The sequence below is a fragment of the Eleutherodactylus coqui genome, chromosome 3 (genome assembly GCF_035609145.1).
Source record: "Eleutherodactylus coqui strain aEleCoq1 chromosome 3, aEleCoq1.hap1, whole genome shotgun sequence".
Lineage (NCBI taxonomy): Eukaryota > Metazoa > Chordata > Amphibia > Anura > Eleutherodactylidae > Eleutherodactylus > Eleutherodactylus coqui.
In genome coordinates, this window is record NC_089839.1 from 272,321,858 (window position 1) to 272,340,306 (window position 18,449).

An 18,449-nucleotide genomic window follows, 5' to 3' on the forward strand; every position below is an offset into this window, starting at 1 on the left:
GTAGTCTGGGAAACCTCAGATACTAGAAAAAAACTTTCTGACAGTGAGGGTGATCTATGAGTGGAACAGGTTACCATGGGAGGTGGTGAGCTCTCCTTCAATGGAAGTCTTCAAACAAAGTCTGGACAGACATCTGTCTGGGATGATTTAGTGAATCCCGCACTGAGCAGGGGGTTGGACCCGATGACCCTGGAGGTCCCTTCCAACTCTACCATTCTAGGATCAGATTGGCCTCATTGTTTTCTCTTGGGAAGACGTCATTGTACAGTGTGTTGCTGCACTCCATCTCCCATTAGTTATGCTATTTTTGCTGGACAGCCTGAAGGATAATTATATATGGTCAGTCCATAGTTATCATGGTTATACTATGTTCTCAAATATCAGGTAACCGGTATCTTCATGACCATACTGTTATGACCGGTACCAGACAGCTCATTCCCTCCTTCCACAGGGCAGGTTATCATATGCCTACTAGACTGACGGCTTACTCTAGGTCACATCTGCCATACAGCCTCATTAACCCCTCTCATGAGGGAGTACTTACCTTGCAGTTGATCTCAGCACTAGTATTGATGATAAATCCTTTACTTCCCCTATATACTACATATCAATCTGTGCCAGATTCTTAAAAACCTTGGCAGCACAGTAGCTGAGGCTGCACAGCACGATGGGACGCCCTGATTTCAATCCAACCTCACACAATTACTGGCCACTTTTCGCCCTCTAGAAGAGCATTCTCTGGACGAGGCTTCTTGAGACTTGTCTTGGTAACTCTGGTAACTATGCTGTCCACCAACCACACTAAGGGGTCCACTCCAGCATTGGCTTTCCACGGCGATCCTTTCCATAGGAAGAGTTAGGAGTCTATTACTATCATCCGTATTTATGAACTTGTACACTGGGGGTACATTCACCTGTATTCATCTTTAGAATTTTTTTCTACAAACACTGGGTTGCACTTTTGACCTGTACGATTGCCAATGTTAGCGGTATGGGGAGTATTGATGCACTACATCTCTCTTGTCGGGTGTAGAAAATAGGCTTTGCATGATATCTTAAACTTAGATTCATTCTTTTCGCTTCAGGTCAAGGCATCAGGTTCTAAAAACAGTATGCCCATCTGGGATGATATCATCCGTTAGTTCACCCTGGCAAACGCTAGTTTCTTCCGAATGGGGCACGCTCGTTAGATACTCTCTTCCATTGAGATCCACTTTTTGAAAATTAAAAAAAAAAAATTCTAATCTGCATAAGAGCCTTGGACATCCAAGCCTCATCCCACCTGGATAGAACAATGGAACATAAACTTAGAGTATCCCGATTCTCGTTCTTCTCTGTTCGGTCTCCAACGGGACTATTGCCCCTCTAAGGGATTCTGGTCATTCCTTTCTATCGTGCTAGGACAGGTCCCACAAGTATTCTGCCTTGGGATCATCGTCCAGGTTCTTCTCGGTACCCTTCAGTCTTTCAGGCACCAGACCTACTTAGTTTGTTCTCTGCTTTAGTCCACGCAAATCAGACTGCAGCAATGGCTTACCTAGCCAACTGGGCACAAACACGCACAAAAAAATAAAACACATCACTATGGCCGTAACCGCGGCATTCGACGTACTGTGGCAAACTAAGTACTTTGTTACAGCTCTCCTGCCTTTCTATATCCAATAGCGGACAGCCCGGAGAGTCTGCTTCAACAGAGTTCTTCTGACCTTCTACATTCAAGAGGAGGGAGCAGAAGAGCCAGAATCAACTGTCGAGAACTGAGCAGTCCAGATCATGGGTCTCGCTATTCTGAGGAAGGTCAACATGGGATCTCTCTTTCGTTAGTTTAACCATAATCATGGTTTGCCTTTTTTGTTAGCTTCCCTCAGCTCCTACAGAAATCACTTGTCTTCTGCAAGCAGGGCTCTGACTGTACCTACCGCCGACTATGTCTTTTATCAGCAGGGTGAACCTGTTAAAGGACAGGGCAGCACCCTTCCTAATTGGTAGCACCCTACTACATTTGCAGGCACTGTCTTGAGAATCGGCTACTCATTCAGCCTTCCTAGTGATAAGATCTTTCCAGTCTTCATAATCTCTTAAATCCTACAGAAATCATTACTTTGCAGCCGCTAGTGGACTGACCTGTTGCTTACTTTTGTCCACTGGGAACAGGCTAACCATACCACCTTTTGTTTTCTCCACCCGCTTGGGTATTGCTCTAGAACTTCCCCAGGTCTTGCTGTGTCCCCAATGACACGGACAAGAAAACAGCATTTTTTTACTTGCCATAAAATTATTTTCTCGCCCCGTTCTCTCATACTGATGTAGCACCATGCCTGTAGGAGGGGTATAGCTGGTAGGGGTGAAGGGAAATAACTCCTTCTTTGCTTAGTGTCTGTCACCTAATGGTAGTAGCTCTATCCAAGGTCTTCTGTGTCCCCCCAGTGAATACATATAATAAAAAAGTTTTATTTATAACATTTATACTTCACTCTTCTTGTTTTTTTTTTTTTGTTTTTTTTAAAGAGGCTACATCTGATCAAAGTGACATTGAAGGCCGCATACGGGCACTAAAGGAAGAGCTTAAAAAACGTAAATCTGTCGTGGAGAACTTAAAAAGAGAGCAAAGGCGAAGGCAGAAAGAGAGATTGCGAGCACAGGAAGCCATATTGCTGCAGCAGCTTCAGGTAATGCCCGGCCCTGAAGATTGGTCGGTTGTGAATACTCATTTTCTCACTTGTCGCCTACACAAATACTCTTCTGTTTTGATGTCTGTTGCAAAAAGCGGCACTACAACTGACATAAGCGTGTGAGATAGATCTATGTGTGTGTGTGTATTAAATATATATCTTTACGCATGCATGTAATTTAGCAAGAATAAATATATATTGAGTGTTATGATATTTCTTTCATGTTGAGACATGATCCCTTAAAGGGAATGTCCACAACTGTCATGATATGGTTGCTTTCTTCCATAAGCCATGCCAGGTGTGTCCATGGCTTTTGTAGTGTATTGCAGCTCAGGTACATTGAAGTGGCCAAGGTGAGCTGCAATACTACATACAGCCTGGGGAAAGGTGTGGCACTGTTTTTGTAAGAAAGCAGCCATGTTTTTTTTTAATTCTTGGACAATCCCCTTAAGTTACAGACCTGTAGCATAAAGCTGCAATTCTAAGAGATTGTAAAGATAAGTCCCTTCTGATGTCTATCAGAGACATTGTGCTAAATAAAAGGGAACTTGTCATGTCCCCACAGCATCATAAACTAATGAACAGAGTTGTGATGCTGTTGGAGGCCGTTACAGGGGTCAGATGATGTAGTTTTTATACTGACCTTCTAAAGTAGGCACGCAGCACAAGAATCTGACTCTTTTGAGAGTCCCATGCGTGCGCTTTTCCCGCAAGTCTATGGAAAGCGCGCCCACAGACTCTGAAATTAGTTTTATTTTCATGCCGCACGCCTATTGTAGCGGGTGACCGCAGTGGATCGCAGGAGCAGGTGCGTATAAAAACAACATCACCCAGTTCCCCATACCGTGCCACAATTTCATTTGTGGTGCTGTGTGGACATGACGCGTTCCCTTTAAAATCCCTACATAGGACAATACTTTCTTCCTACCTTGTGTAAATAATAGCAGTCGTGTGTATATGGGATGTCAGTGTACTTGGATATTTCTCCATGACAACCCTGCATCTTGTAATAGATGGCATTAGAATCTCTTTCTGCATTCTGCCAGTATGTTGAAATCCTATCACAGCATACAAATAAAACATTGAAAAAAGACCCTTTTTTTCCCAATAGTTCTATTTAGTTCTATTTTTTTTTATATTTTGGTAGAAAATAACTTGTTATTGAAAACTTTTTAATCCCATTTGCTTTTGCAACCCTTTATAGTCCTATGATGAGTACATCCAGAAGACACAAGCAGAACTGAGTGGTGAACAGGGCGTCAAAAGCCTGCACAAATCTTCCAGAGAGGCCGTCCCCGTACGATCGGATTCTCTCCAGAGGTAGACTGTGTTTTAAAGTATATTTTTGGCTTCTGTTAAATGCCTGGTCTATGGTCTATAGATGGTCATCGGGTATTAACGCAGCTTGTTAATCTTCCTTAGGTCTGACAGCACAACATCTTATAAGGTTGAAAGTGAGCATGTAACAGAGATCAGCTCCAAGTCCAACGGTAAGATGTGTTCTATGTATCATGTAGGCTTAAGCCCCATTTGCATGCAAGATGATGGCTCAAAAGTCGTTCAAAAGATAGGATGATTGAGTTTGAGCTATCATTTTGCATTAGCTGCTAATGTGCACTAATGCCGATTAGCAGCTTATTAGTTTCATTTGCATGTAAGTGAGCCTCCCTGAGACGTATGCAGATCTTTCTGCTGCGGGACTTCGGCTGAATACAATGTTATCAGCACTCCCATGGAGAATCCTAGCGTGCGGTCCCTGCTATCAGCTGCCCGGCCGAACAATGAATTTTATGCTGCACTAAAAATCCTCATTCCGCGAAAAAGCAAACAATGGTAGCATTTACACACATATAGATATAGATTATATATATATATATATATATATATATATATATATATATATATATATACACACATACTATTTGCATGACACAACAATTATCATTATATAGTCATTATTTTTGTGTATTAGGGTATTTAACAATGTTTCCTGTGTAATCCAGCAGAAAGCACAAGTCCAGAAAAATCACTGGCTAGTGGAAAGGAGACCGTGAGCGAGAGTATTTGTGATAAATCTGCACATACACCTGTCCCTATCTCAACCAAGGAAGATTCGCCTAGCGCTGCTCCTCCTTCTCCCACCGTCAGGGAGCCTTTGTCTGCACATGACAGCCCGGTATCAAGCATCCAATCCGAGATCCCTGAGGATGTGCTGGACTCACAGAGTAATAGATCTGTCTCGCCACTTCCATCACTGGACCTTAAATTAGGTAGTGAGACCGCAGAGGAAATAGTTTCGCCTCACAGGGATCATTCTTACTCTGAGGATTTTGAGACCTCTGCGGCCTTCAAGCATTCAACTTCTGAAACTCCTCGGGAAGAATTAGATGTCTCGTACTCTACTACACCAGGGAGGGATATACCCGGCGAAGAGTTTTACCAGCAAGATTGTGAACACAGCGAGTCGAAATCCTCAAGTCCTAACTTACAAGTGAGCACAGAATTGAAGCCTCCCTCATCTGAGATTCAGCTCTCCAGTGATATCAATGAGCCACTTGCAGAATTTAGGCTAGGTGATCGAGTCCTGGTGAGCGGAGTGCAACCCGGCATACTTCGTTTTAAAGGAGAGACCTTGTTCGCTGATGGTGTGTGGGCTGGGGTGGAGCTCGACAAAGCAGAAGGTAATAATGATGGATCACTTGGAGGCAATCGTTATTTTGTTTGTTCACCCCTTCATGGAATATTTGCACCGCCTCAAAAAATTGCATTGCTTTCATCAGAGGCACACGTGTCTTCACTGGAGGTCAAGAATAACCTGGAAACCTCTCTTGAACCCAAGGAACAATTTGATGAGAGGACTCCCTTAATTGATGACTTGGAACCAGCAAAGACCCCTTTGAAAAGCACCGAGTCTAGTATTTCTGAGTCACACAGGACACTGGTAGATCAAGAGTCACAAGTGCTTCTACCCACAGACACCACCATTCCTGATGAGGAAACCCAGAAGTCAAAAACACCTCTGCTAGAGTTCACCGAAAAGTACAGCGAGGACACATTAAATAAGAGAGCGCCAGCAGTAAGCACACTGTCAGATAGTCTTCTAGAAGTCTGTCTGAGAGATACAGTTTCCCACCTCCAAAGTATACGCAAACGAAAGGCAGAGAAAATTCAGCAAAGCAATGAGGAACTGCGCGGCATGGACATCAGTAGCCACCTGCACAAAGAGGGAGAAAGGATCCCAAAACTGGATGAATCCCAAAAGCTGGTGAGTCGCGAGGAAGAGGTTTATGATAGTCCATGGCGCCAATTGTAGATAAATGTTACCTGAGGGGGGGGGGGGGGGGGGAATTATTAAGCTGGTCAAAGATGGGCTGAGAATGTATCATTCATCCAAGAGGTTAAAACATACAAACTGTTCAGTTTCAACATAATGGTCCTTATTTATCAAAACTTACACACAAACTTGCAACCAATCACAACGAAGCTTTCATTTTTTTTTTTTTTGTTAGAGCAGTTTAAGGGTGACTACCCACTAGCGTTTTTTTATTACTGCGAAATTCGCTGCGTTTTTTTTTTCTGCAGGGGTCTTTGGGCTATGGGACTTGTAAAGCTAAAATCGCGATCGCGATTTTAACATTACAAGTCCCATAGCCCAAAGACCACTGCAGAAAAAAAAAACGCAAAGAATTTCGCAGTGAAAAAAAATGCTAGTGGGTAGTCACTCTAAGAGAAGTAAGCTAAACTGTGATTGGTTAAGGATAGGCAATTGGGCCACTTTCTTTGAAAATGGTTGGATTTCTGCATTGATTGCTCATAAAATGTATTTGGCTTGTTTGCAATCCTAGGCAAATATACTGTAACTAAACTGGTAGCAAACAGTTACACTATGCGTGTCTTTTGTTGAGAACCTCCATTGTGCAGGGAGAAAATATGTGATCCGCCGATAATGACTTCTCCAAGAGCTAACTGCAAATGGTTTTCAGTCCACGTGCTATTGTAGTCTACAACTGAGTAGACTCAGACCGCACGTGGAACCATAGTAGTTTTTGCGCCAATTCACACATTATATATGGTTGTTTTTTTTTTACGTGATCACATGAGGGAAAAAACGTGCCCTATTCTGATTTGTTTTACGGATGAGACTCGCCTACTCAAGTCAATGGGGATGTTAAAAAAAACAAAACAAAAAAAAAAAAACACAGCACTCCAAAGCTGTCGGGTGCGGTTCAGATTTCATAAATTCATTGCTAAGACATACAGAAAAGAAACATTGGGCCTATTTATTTTTCTTATGACATACTAAAGGGAAAAAAGGACACATGGACTGAAAACAGATGAAAAAATGTCAAGTTTTTATGGATGTAACACAGACTAGTAGCCTTTGGCCTTTAGGGGATGACATTAAAGTTTGGGTGCTTTGCCCATAAAATAAAGGCACACACAACCTAGTTATCGACAGAGATTACTGTGAACCGTGCCTCTAAGCAAAGAATTTTCAGAGCGCCTTATATAACAATCTGACCACGTTTTATTGGCAATCAATATAGAAGTTCAGGTAATGTCCAAGGGTTCACTTACATCTTGTTGCAACTATAAGCGACTCCTCTTTGAGAACTTGTTAGTAATATAAAATACTGGAGAATTGCATTCTGGGTTATTTGTTGTAATATTGCTGTTCTCACTTTTTTCAAACAGGATTCATTACATGAAGCATTTGATGAAAAGGATGTGACAGATTTCGAGCCGAGCCGTAACATCCTCTCCATCCTCGGGGACGAACCAGATTGGTTTGATGAAGATTTTGGATTGAGCAGCCGTAAAAGTCAACAGTTTGAATTGGAACGTGCCCTCTCCTCTGCTCCTATGTTGGAGCCAAAGACATTAGCATCTCGTCCTGAACAGTCACCAAAAACTGTTCTGCCAGTGTCCCCGCCGGAGCCTGTCTTTGCTGTTCCTCACACTGTGCCAGAGGTGGAGCAGCTGGTGGAGGTGGCAGTGGACAAGTTGTGGGAATGGAAGCAGCTGAGTGGAGACCTCCAGGAGATCCGAAGCTCTTTCACATGTACCGAGGAGGAGCAGAGCCCAGCATACAGTGCCTACAAAGAGGTACGCCTTCACAGTCCATTTAAAGTCTTATCGGCTAAGTTTGTACGTTTTATCACCTTTTTGCTCTTGCTTTCTCCGTTCTCTGCAGATGTTGTTCGACCTAACTTTATACATATTCGAAGAGATATGTTCTCCAGACCCCCGAGGATCTCAGCCGTCTTGGAAGAAACCACTTCGGGTGACTCAGTCTTATTCCCGACGAGTAAGAGATCACAGTGACAAGACGGAAGTGAAGGTGGTAATCTGCATTTGTAAATGGAGGTCTAATTCCATTTTGCAGTATTTTTCAGTGATACCAACTGCATTTTATGTTTCCTTCTTAGTCTTTTCTAACCAGTGAAGTTCTTCATCTCCTGAGCCTAAGGAAAGAGCAGAATCATAAGACAGACTGGCAGCGGATGATGAAGTTTGGAAGGAAAAAGCGAGATCGAGTGGATCATATATTGGTAAAGTATAGTTTGATTTGCTGAGAGTCTACCCCCACAAATCACTAGAATGACGTCACTGAGGGCAGTTTACTTGGCACTGTATCCGGTAACAATTAGAAGGGGCCCATTGCTCCTTTACATGTGTGCTCGGTGGGAGGAGGCAGACATCCGCTAATCTGCAAGTGGTTGCATATTCTACCCTGTTTCTCTGAAAATAAGACATACCCTGAAAATAAGACCTAGCATGATTTGCCAGAATTTTTGAGGATGCAAAATGATTTTTCAGGCTTTTTGAGGATGCTTGAAATATAAGCCCTACTCCAAAATTAAGCCCTGCAAACAGTTAATTTAAAAAGTCAATTTAAATAGTGTCCAGGCAGCTATACATGTAAAAAAAAGTTAAACCTTTTTGAACAAAAATTAATATAAGACACTGTCTTATTTTCAGGGAAACACGGTAGCAATAGTCTACTTGTTTGAAGTGGAAAAATCATTTTAACCCCTTAGTGACCACCAATACGCCCTTTTACAACAGTCACTAATGGGCTTTAAACCTGCACATACATCTTTTTAAGGCAGTGGCTTAGCTGACTACTGACAGCCAGGCTCCTGTTCTAACAACCAGGAACAGAGAGACCTTAGATCCTGGCAGTTTAACCCCTTACATGCCACAATCAATAGCAACTGCAATATTTAAGCACATGACAAGGGAAGAGGGCCCTTTCTGGCACACATCAGCACTCTGCAGTGCAATCACAAGGTACCACTCGGTTCCCATGAAATGCCTCCACAACATTGCCGCAGTTCCATGTCCTGCCCGGTTTCCAGATTTAGCGCCAATAGAACATGGGCCAATCTAGAACACCAACTTCAACTGCCTACAAGTTTGCAGGATCTAGAGGCTCAGTTACAGCAAATGTGGAGTGATATGCAGCAGGATAACATACGGAACTGTGTGCCTCCATGTCCACCCGTATCACATCTCGTATCCAAGCTAGAGGAGGCCCAACATGGTACGAGAGCCTCCATGACCGCCCGCATCACCTCTTGTATCCAAGCTAGAGGCAGTACAACAGGATACTAGAGCCTCCATGCTCCTCTGTATCTCATCTTGTATCCAAGCTAGTGGGGGTACAACAGGGTACTAGAGCCTCCATGTCTGCCTGTATCACATCTTGTATCCAAGCTAGAGGCGGTACAACAGGGTACTAGAGCCTCCATGCCCGCCCGTATCACATCTTGTATCCAAGCTAGAGGCGGTACAACAGGGTACTAGAGCCTCCATGCCCGCCCGTATCACATCTTGTATCCAAGCTAGAGGTGGTACAACAGGCTACTAGAGCCTCCCTACAAGGGGTCAGTTTTCTGCAATAACTTATCCCTTTGCTCTGATATTGTAATCCCTTATATCGACGTTACAATCAGTTTCATTCCATTCCGACAAATCCTTCTAGGGGAAGGATTTTTTTGACAATGAGTGTATATGAAACTATCTGCTATAAAATGTGATCTGAGAACCTTAGTCGTGTGTGTAAGGTGGTGATGATACAAAGATAGACTACTACTTGCTATAAGGTAGCCCTTAGTCACATTATCTCTCAAGTAAATATCCATTTTTTTATGAGTGGATAATTAGTACTACTCCCTTTTGTCCTTCAACAATACGAGTACAGATGAAGGTGGAGTCTGTAATTTTCAAGGAATTACAGCTACCTCCTCAGTATACATATTAGTCATGCTAAGTAAATGATAGAAGAAATGTTTGCATTAACCCCTTAGTGACCACACGTTTTTTGCTTTTTTTCCATTTTCGTTTTTTCCTTCCCCCCTTTTTAAAAAATCGTAACTCCTTTATTTATCCATCAACGTCGCTGTATGAGGGCTTGTTTTCTTACTGGATGAGTTGTATCTTTCAATGGTACTATTTAATATACCATATAATGTACTGAAAAACTTTAAAAAAGTTCTAAGTGGAGAGAAATGGGAAAAAAAACGACATTCCACTGTTGCCCGCAGGTGTCAGCTGTTTTAAGCTGCGATGTATGGAGGGAGATTTCAGCGCGATCTCCCTCCATACACATCCTGCAATGGCAGGACGTAAAAAAAAAAATAGGGTGGTCACTAAGGGGTTAAAAGGGCTGTCCCCACCTGAACTATTGATGATCTATCCTCCGGATTGGTGTGGGTCCACCGCTCAGGACCTCTTCTGTCCAGCTGATATTTTGTATCAATGCGTCCGTAAAAGTCCAGTCTATCAGAGTAACGCTTAAAGGGGTTGTCCCGCGGCAGCAAGTGGGTCTATACACTTCTGTATGGCCATATTAATGCACTTTGTAATGTACATTGTGCATTAATTATGAGCCATACAGAAGTTATAAAAAGTTTTTTACTTACCTGCTCCGTTGCTAGCGTCCTCGTCTCCATGGTGCCGACTAATTTTCGCCCTCCGATGGCCAAATTAGCCGCGCTTGCGCAGTCCGGGTCTTCTGCTCTCTTCAATGGAGCCGCTCGTGCAGAATGCTGGCTCCGTGTAGCTCCGCCCCGTCACGTGCCGATTCCAGCCAATCAGGAGGCTGGAATCGGCAATAGACCGCACAGAAGAGCTGCGGTCCATGGAGGGAGCAGACCCCGGTGGCCATCTTCAGCAGGTAAGTATGAAGACGCCGGACCGCCGGGATTCAGGTAAGCGCTGAGCGGTTTGTTTTTTTAATCCCTGCATCGGGGTTGTCTCGCGCCGAACGGGGGGGGGGGGGGGGGGGATAAAAAAAAAAAAACCCGTTTCGGCGCGGGACAACCCCTTTAAATTTACCCCGCACGGTGAACGTCGTCAGAAGAAAAAAAATAAAATAAAACACCAGAATCGTGTGTTTCATGTTTTTTTTGGTCACCCAATCTCCAAGAAAAAATGTAATAAAAAGCAATTAAAATGTCGTATGTACTTAGAAATGGTACAAACAGAACCTACAGGACGTCCCGCACAAAATGAGCACCTGTACAACTATGTCAACGGAAAAATAAAACGTTATTGCGGTCAGAAGATGGCGGCAGAAAATAATTAAAATTAAATGTCTCTGAAAAAAAAACAAAACTATGTTTGTTATCGTAGTAATCATTACGACCTACAGAATAAAGTTATGTCATTTGTGTTGCAGTTTGTGCGTCGCAGAAACAAGACGCGCTCAAAGCTGGCAGAATTTTTAGTTTTTTTTTTTTTTTTTTCCATTTCACTTCACTCCACAAAGCTTTTCAGTACATTATATGGCACATTAAATAGTATCATTAAAAAATACAAACCGTGCCGCAAAAAACGAGCCCGCAGACAGCAGCGGCCATGGATAAATAAGTTATGATTTGATTTTTTTTTTTTTTAATAAAGGGTGGAGGAAAGACGGAAAATGGGGGGGGGGGGCACGTTCTTAAGGGGTTAAAGAATACAAGCAATCATTAACAATTGGAGTACTATATATTAGAGAGTTCTATAACTTTTCACTATCCCCTGAATAGGTTGTTGATGTGCACACTGATCATCGTAGAAGATGTGCATTCAGAACCGCATATACCAAGCTGATATTGTCATACATCTATACAACTTTTCTTAACGGGGTTGTCCCACTTCTAGTGGTTTCACTGCAAAAAACGGACTGCTCCGTAGATTGTGCAGTGGCCCGGGTTGGTACTGCATTCCCATTCAGCTGAATAGGATTAGGCCAGGAGAACCAACCTGAACCACTGTGCAATGTATGACGTTGTCTGCTTACTACAGCAAACCAGCTAGAAGTGGGATGAGGCAAAGGCCAATGGAAAGTGGAAAAATGGGTCACGCTGTAGAATTCCTGCCTATTTTCTTTAAGAAAGCTAAAGCTTTTCTCTTGTACTTCTCATCCATCCCTGCTCCAGTTATGATTTATATGGGTATCGTTCATGTTGAGCTCCAGCTAAAACCCAACTGGCCATTTTATGCATTTCCTTCCTTTCCAGGTACAAGAGCTGCACGAGGAGGAGGCGCAGTGGGTCAACTATGATGAGGATGAGCTGTTTGTAAAAATGCAGTTGGCTGATGGAATATTCGAGGCCTTAATACGTGACACTATACAAGTTCTCCAGTGCATCCAGAACAAGAAGAACCAAACCCTCCAGGTGTGAATAAACCCCTTGCCAGGTCCTGATGGCTACAGTAATGATTATGGATGCACCAGCTCTCCTTACATAAGAGGAAGGAGACACCGGGCTGTGCTGTTCCTGAAACAAGGAGTCCGACCCTGAAGCGTAAACCTTTGTTCTCTGATCAGAGAAAGGGAGGAAGCAAGGAGGAGTTCAACTAAACCTTCTCCTCTAACTAAAAGTTCTGGACCTTTTTTTTTTTTCTGTTGGTTTGGACTTGATTTTAAATTATTTATGGATTTTCAAGGATCAGACGCAGAAGAGACTTCCTTCAGTCTCCTACTGTGACACTTGACCTGTCGGTCTTAAGGCCATTTACACTGCAAGCAGATTGTAGAGACCATGGAGCGAGCTTGCAATTAGCGAAGCAGCTTGGAAGATGTAACTTTGTGGTAGTAGAAATATCAAAAAGGTTCTCCATCAACGCTAAAGGGTGTGTGATGCTGATAAACAGTTTAACCTGATGTGGGTGTGTAAAGCTGCCTCATCAAGTGTCCTTACCTACCTTCTTGCAATACTTGAATTGTTGGGTGTACAATACAATGTATAGGTGATAGCAGTTCACAACGTTGGTATAAAGAACACATCAGATTACAGATTGCTCTTAGGGTGATTGTGTAAGCATGTTAGCATTATAAAAAGGGTGTTTCCTCCAAGATCTACATAATGTGAAGCGTTTAGCATTAATTCCATACCTTTATAAGAGCAGATCATTTTTTAATCCCCCCCACTCCCCCCTTCCAATAGTGATGACACTATTGATGTGTCGTTATGCTATATATTCTGTTACCCCTATATAGCACTTAACGCTGCTCTGCATGATTGAGGATAATGTGTTCCAGGCGGATGCTTCATTTCCCGCAAGCCCACTAATGTCATTCTACGATCACCATGGTGTGTGAAGCGGCTCTTCGGGACATATGCTGTTTCATTAGCCACAATGACTGCTGCCGTAACAGGATGCAAACATTGTCTTTTCCCCTTATTGGACTTTTTAATTAAAAAAAAAAATGAATACTGAAGTCAAGAAAAGAAAAAAAAAAAGTAAGTCAGGTGAACTGCTACCTGGGAAACGTGAGTAGGTTATTAGTGGCTCTGTGTGAAATGCTTTGGATCACAGCCATAGAACTTGGCTAACTTGTTTCGATAGTATTAAGACCTACCTTGTAGCAAGTTTCAGGCAACTGAAGAAGTAAGTATCACTAAAGCAAAGGATTCTAATAAATCCTTCTACAGTTTCAGCACAGTGTATTACCTGCTTTTCCAATAGGAAAAAAAAAAGCAGTTTTGGGTTTTTTTAATCTACGTCAACTGTATGCACAACATCAATGTTGGAGACCGGTATCCTACGGCTCCTGCAGAGGCTATGGAGATCCGATGGTCCGTGTAGATCATCAACAGCTGGAGCGACACAGGCTGCATAGCTGTTGATCTATCATGAGATTTGTAGCAGTGGGTTTGCGTCGGCTCCTTCTTTCTCCAGTGCTGGTTTCAGCTCAGGGGCCACTTGTACCGGTCACTCAAAAATGCTGCATTGTAAAGTCCCTTGCTTTGTATAGCCTTGTGAATAACCTGCAGGAAAATGTACAGTATCCAAGTAAAGCTGTAAATAAATATTGATTTATACCTCTGACTTTGGCTGCGGCCCAGGGTGTGGTTCTGTTGTTGTCTTCTATAATGCTGGAGTAACGTGGATGAAAGATGCCTACACCCAATCCATTGCAGATTTAATTACTAAGGGAATTAAGCTTCATTGCTTCAATTCTAGGCATTTCTTAATGTCTGCTGCAAAAACATCCTGCTAAGCATACTGTTTGGATGCCAACTAAGTGTATGCAAAGCAAATCTCCTAATATCAGTGTACATTAACAGAAACCTGGGACTTGTACGGATCAAGAAATGTTTGACTTGTCAATCGAAGGACAGCGCTCAATTTTTAATGCAATATAGTGGTGATTTTATTAGGTTTTTCAGCCTAAGAAAACTCCAAAAGAACCAAGTAGCTACGTTTTCATCAGTATTTCGAGCGGTGACTAGTGGCTTTACACGGGCCAACGATCGTCTGAATAGTTGCTAAAGCATCGGAACAACTGTTAGTGTACTTTTATGTAGTAGATTGTTAGTTTCGCAATCGCTGAACAAATTGTTGGAAGCGTTTAAATGGGCTATTAATCAATTATTTAAGGGGCGGGAGGTTGTTTTATGGGCTTATGTTTTTAATTTTGACACCTCCCTAATGCACGCCCATTAGTTACCCAGTCCGCTGAATACACATAACTATGTACCTTCACAATATAGACTAATTAAAATACACAGCCTTTATTCAATTATTGTGTTAAAATACAAAAATTAGGGCTGACCAACACCAGCAGACTACCAGATTGCAGGGACCCACGGTAATCCACTACCAATAGACCATAAATGTGGGGGTAGTAGATAATGGTGCCCTAAGCAAATCCACACTGCAAGTAGATAGGTTAGTTGAGGCAAGATAAAGGCTGCTCACAGCTATTTTACTACTGAGGGATGAAAAAGGGATTCAGTAACGGTCTGAGGGCATACGCCCAGTGAGGCCCAGAGTAATATAGGTGGGGGGAGCAATGGGCGTGCTTTCAGACTTGGGGATAACACCAGCAGAGCACCATCAAGGCCAAGGATGGTATGTTGGGTGCTCGGTTAGTGTTTGAATTTTCCAAGAGAAATAACCCAAGTACCATAAAGAACGAAGATTTTATAATATTTGGTAGTAGAATGAGAGCCACTAAGGAGAATGAAGCAACCATTGATTAGAGAAATATGTACCGAAGTGATGGATTCTCCAGTGGGTTCATTTAAAGGGGTTGTCCCGCGCCGAAACGTTTTTTTTTTTTTTTTTTTGCATAGGCCCCCCGTTCAGCGCAGGACAAACCCAAGGGATGTGTTGAAATTAAAAAAAAAACTTACCCGAATCCCCTCTCTGCAACTTCTTCCTTCTTTTCCTCCAAGATGGCCGCCGGGATCTTCACCCACGATGCACCGCGGGTCTTCTCCCATGGTGCACCATGGGCTCTGGGCGGTCCATTGCCGATTCCAGCCTCCTGATTGGCTGGAATCGGTACACGTGATGGGGCGGAGCTACGCGATGATGCATAGAAGGGGGCGGAGCCAGAACGCCGCTCGTGCCCGGACCAACCAGAAGGGAGAAGACCCTTCTGCGCAAGCGCGTCTAGTCGGGCGATTAGACGCAGGGAAGGTGAGTATATAACTTCTGTATGGCACATATTTCATGCACGATGTATATTACAAAGTGCATGTATATGGCCATACAGAAGTGTTTAACTTGTCATCGCGGGACAACCACTTTTAAGGTTTTTATTAGAAAGCTTTACTAGAGCAGAAGGTTCATAGATTCATAGGTTAAAAAGGACTGAACCAATTATTTACAAAGAGACATAAGATCTGAGGCACTCTTGAGAGATATGCACGGGTCAGGGAGGGGGAGATCAAGAGCTTAATATGACCGATCTACGTCTCAATGGCAGAGACAAGACCAAAGAGTACCAAAAGAAGCAGAAGGTTCCATCAGCGTATAGGCTAATGGTCAAAGATAAAGACCGGCGTATTTCTGCACACTGACTACACTAATATCTCTTCTCTCCACGTTCGCACGTTCTTGCACACTAATAGCACCAATGTCCCTTCTCCCCAAACTGCCTAGTTGTCAGAGACTGGAGATGCCATCTAAGTTCCTTGATAAAGCCTGTGGCCCTGATGGTGGACCACAAGCAACTACGTAGATGAGTCTTTGAACACTCACTGTTTGGTTTTCTCGCTGGTTTGACTTAACAGTTGGACCGTCGCCTCACATTCTTCTCGCATTGTTCTTGTTTTTGTTCAAGACTATTCATGCATGTATCTCTTTTTCACTTGCCTCAAACAGATTTTCCCAAAAAAATTTGCGGGGGAGAGATGGTTCAATGGAGGATCATACGCACGTCTTTTCATGAGTGTTTAGTGGGAGGGAAAAAAATGTTAATAAAATTAAAAAAATAAATACGCCAATTCTTAGTATTCGTTGGGAGGTGCGTCCTAAATAAGCGCACCTCCCTGCAAAGTTATTGGCCAGTCATTGAAACACGACGACTACCTGTTTACACCAGATGATATTTAACCAGTGATTTAGTTTTAAGTGAGTGGGAACCAGTGAACGGACTCGCTCGTTATCTCGCTGTTGGCTTTGCTTACATTCGCTCCATTGAGCAACAGTTTGGACCAGGGTTGTAAAGCCACCCTTAGCCCTTCGGCAAGCTGAAATGGTGCATTTAAAACTGGAATGTCCTTCAATTGGCGGTGGGATAGATTCCATAGTGACATGCACCATATACATACCCTGTTGAGAAAATGCTGCTGTTGGGGTAAAGCAAGAAATGTCTTTATTGTATTGTTTAATAAGACTGACAAGCGGCATCCGTATTCAGAGATGCAGCCAATAATGGGGAACAGGGACAGTAGTATGTGTGGGCTCATACACAAGGGGGAGCAAGGCCTTGCCATAACACTCCTTCTCAGCTGCAAGAGTTGGAGGAGTTCCAACAGTGGATTATACTCCCCAGACAAATAAAAGACCTGCATGTTTACTGACGGTGGACTATATGAAGATGGGAAAGAATGTCATCCATTAATTATAATTGACTTCGTGCAACTTTTGCATTTTTTTTTATTTTTTCTGAATTGCAGAAACTTCCTACCAAAAAATGTAAAAATTCAAGCTTTGAATATGTACATACAAAACCTGGTTCTGCACCAAAGAGTCCCCACCCAAAAAAAAAGCAGCAAAAGGCTCTACAACTCAGCAATTATATGTTCATCTATAATCGCATTGATTTATATTTTAGCTTTTTTTTAAAAATTCAAAATTGTCTAGTCCCTCTGTAGTCAGAGACCTTGCAGCTGTAAAGTCCTAATTCTTCTTATGTGTTATAACATTTGTTGCTCTGACAGTTAGGCACTCGGCTAGAAACGCATATATATTCTTAAATGGGTTGTCCAATTTAAAAAAAAAAAAAAAAACCCTGTCAACGGGTCCCCCATATGTTAAAGTAAAAAATCGTCAGTCCCCTCTTCCCATTCGTCCCCCACCACCGACTCCAGTTTCCATTGTCTGTTTACAGGCAGCTGTGACGTCCAGTCAACCTGCTGGAGCAGCCAATTACCACACTTGGCCTTGATGGCTGAGCGCTGTCATTGGTGGCTGCAGCTTGTTTGTCGATGGGCTCGGCATGCAAACTTGACATGACAGGGAGACTGGAGCCGCAGCGGAGGACAAATGGGGGAGAGGTGAGTTTTGTTTTTTTTTCTTTAAATCTTAATTAGAGATGAGCGAACCTACTTGTTTCAAGGAATTACTCGATTGAGCGCCGCGATTTTCGAGTACTTCCGTACTCGGGTGAAAAGATTCGGGGGGCGAGAGGAGGCGTGGCGAAGCGGGTGGTAGCAGCGGGGAACAGGGGGGAGCCCTCTCTCTCTCTCCCTCTCCCCGCTGCAAACCCCACTCACCCACGGCGCCTTCCGAATCTTCTCGCCCGAGTACGGAAGTACTCGAAAATTGCGGCGCTTGGGCGAAAAAGGGGCGTGGCCGAGTAGGTTCGCTCATCTCTAATCTTAATGCATGGGCCTCATTGCCAAGGGTTTCCTTCTCTCAGACAACCCCCTTTTGGTTGCGGAGGTTTGCCACATGACTAATGTTATACACGCACTCCTCTAGATGGAAACATTACAGAAATTTCTGCAACCAATTTGCTGTTCGTAACTTTGCTCCCGTAATCCTGAATGTCGCTGTTTGTAAACAAGAACCATCACTAACAAAGCAGCAGTTCGCACGGCTTCATCCTTCCAGTTCAAGAAACCTTTTAGGGTAAATCCGGACCATTCTTATCTCATAAAAAATAAATTCTAGTTTTAACGAAAAGTGGACTTTTTTTTTAGTCGTGCGGTCTATGATCTCAGCATCATTTTGCAAAAACCAGCAGCAGCTTGTCAACAGGGTACCCGACATAGGTCACTGTGTGAACTCGGCAGGTTAAGCTAATGTTGACACTGGGCG

The 18,449-nt window shown here is 43.1% G+C and overlaps 1 protein-coding gene across 6 annotated transcripts in view; it reads left to right on the top strand.

The window, feature by feature from the left end:
• CEP350 (centrosomal protein 350) overlaps positions 1 to 14,000 on the top strand; it is a 53,402-nt gene extending 39,402 nt beyond the window's left edge. For 4 of the 6 annotated variants that reach the window (XM_066597427.1, XM_066597429.1, XM_066597431.1 and 1 more), the window contains 8 exons: positions 2,509 to 2,669; positions 3,877 to 3,992; positions 4,095 to 4,162; positions 4,676 to 5,937; positions 7,368 to 7,778; positions 7,867 to 8,013; positions 8,102 to 8,224; positions 12,185 to 14,000. In XM_066597427.1, the coding sequence (XP_066453524.1) occupies positions 2,509 to 2,669; positions 3,877 to 3,992; positions 4,095 to 4,162; positions 4,676 to 5,937; positions 7,368 to 7,778; positions 7,867 to 8,013; positions 8,102 to 8,224; positions 12,185 to 12,349 (2,453 nt within the window). In that variant the 3' untranslated portion in view covers positions 12,350 to 14,000. The remainder of the gene's footprint in view (positions 1 to 2,508; positions 2,670 to 3,876; positions 3,993 to 4,094; positions 4,163 to 4,675; positions 5,938 to 7,367; positions 7,779 to 7,866; positions 8,014 to 8,101; positions 8,225 to 12,184) is intronic. The other 2 variants (XM_066597428.1, XM_066597430.1) reach the window with 1 other exon arrangement.
• Positions 14,001 to 18,449: the final 4,449 nt, after the last annotated feature.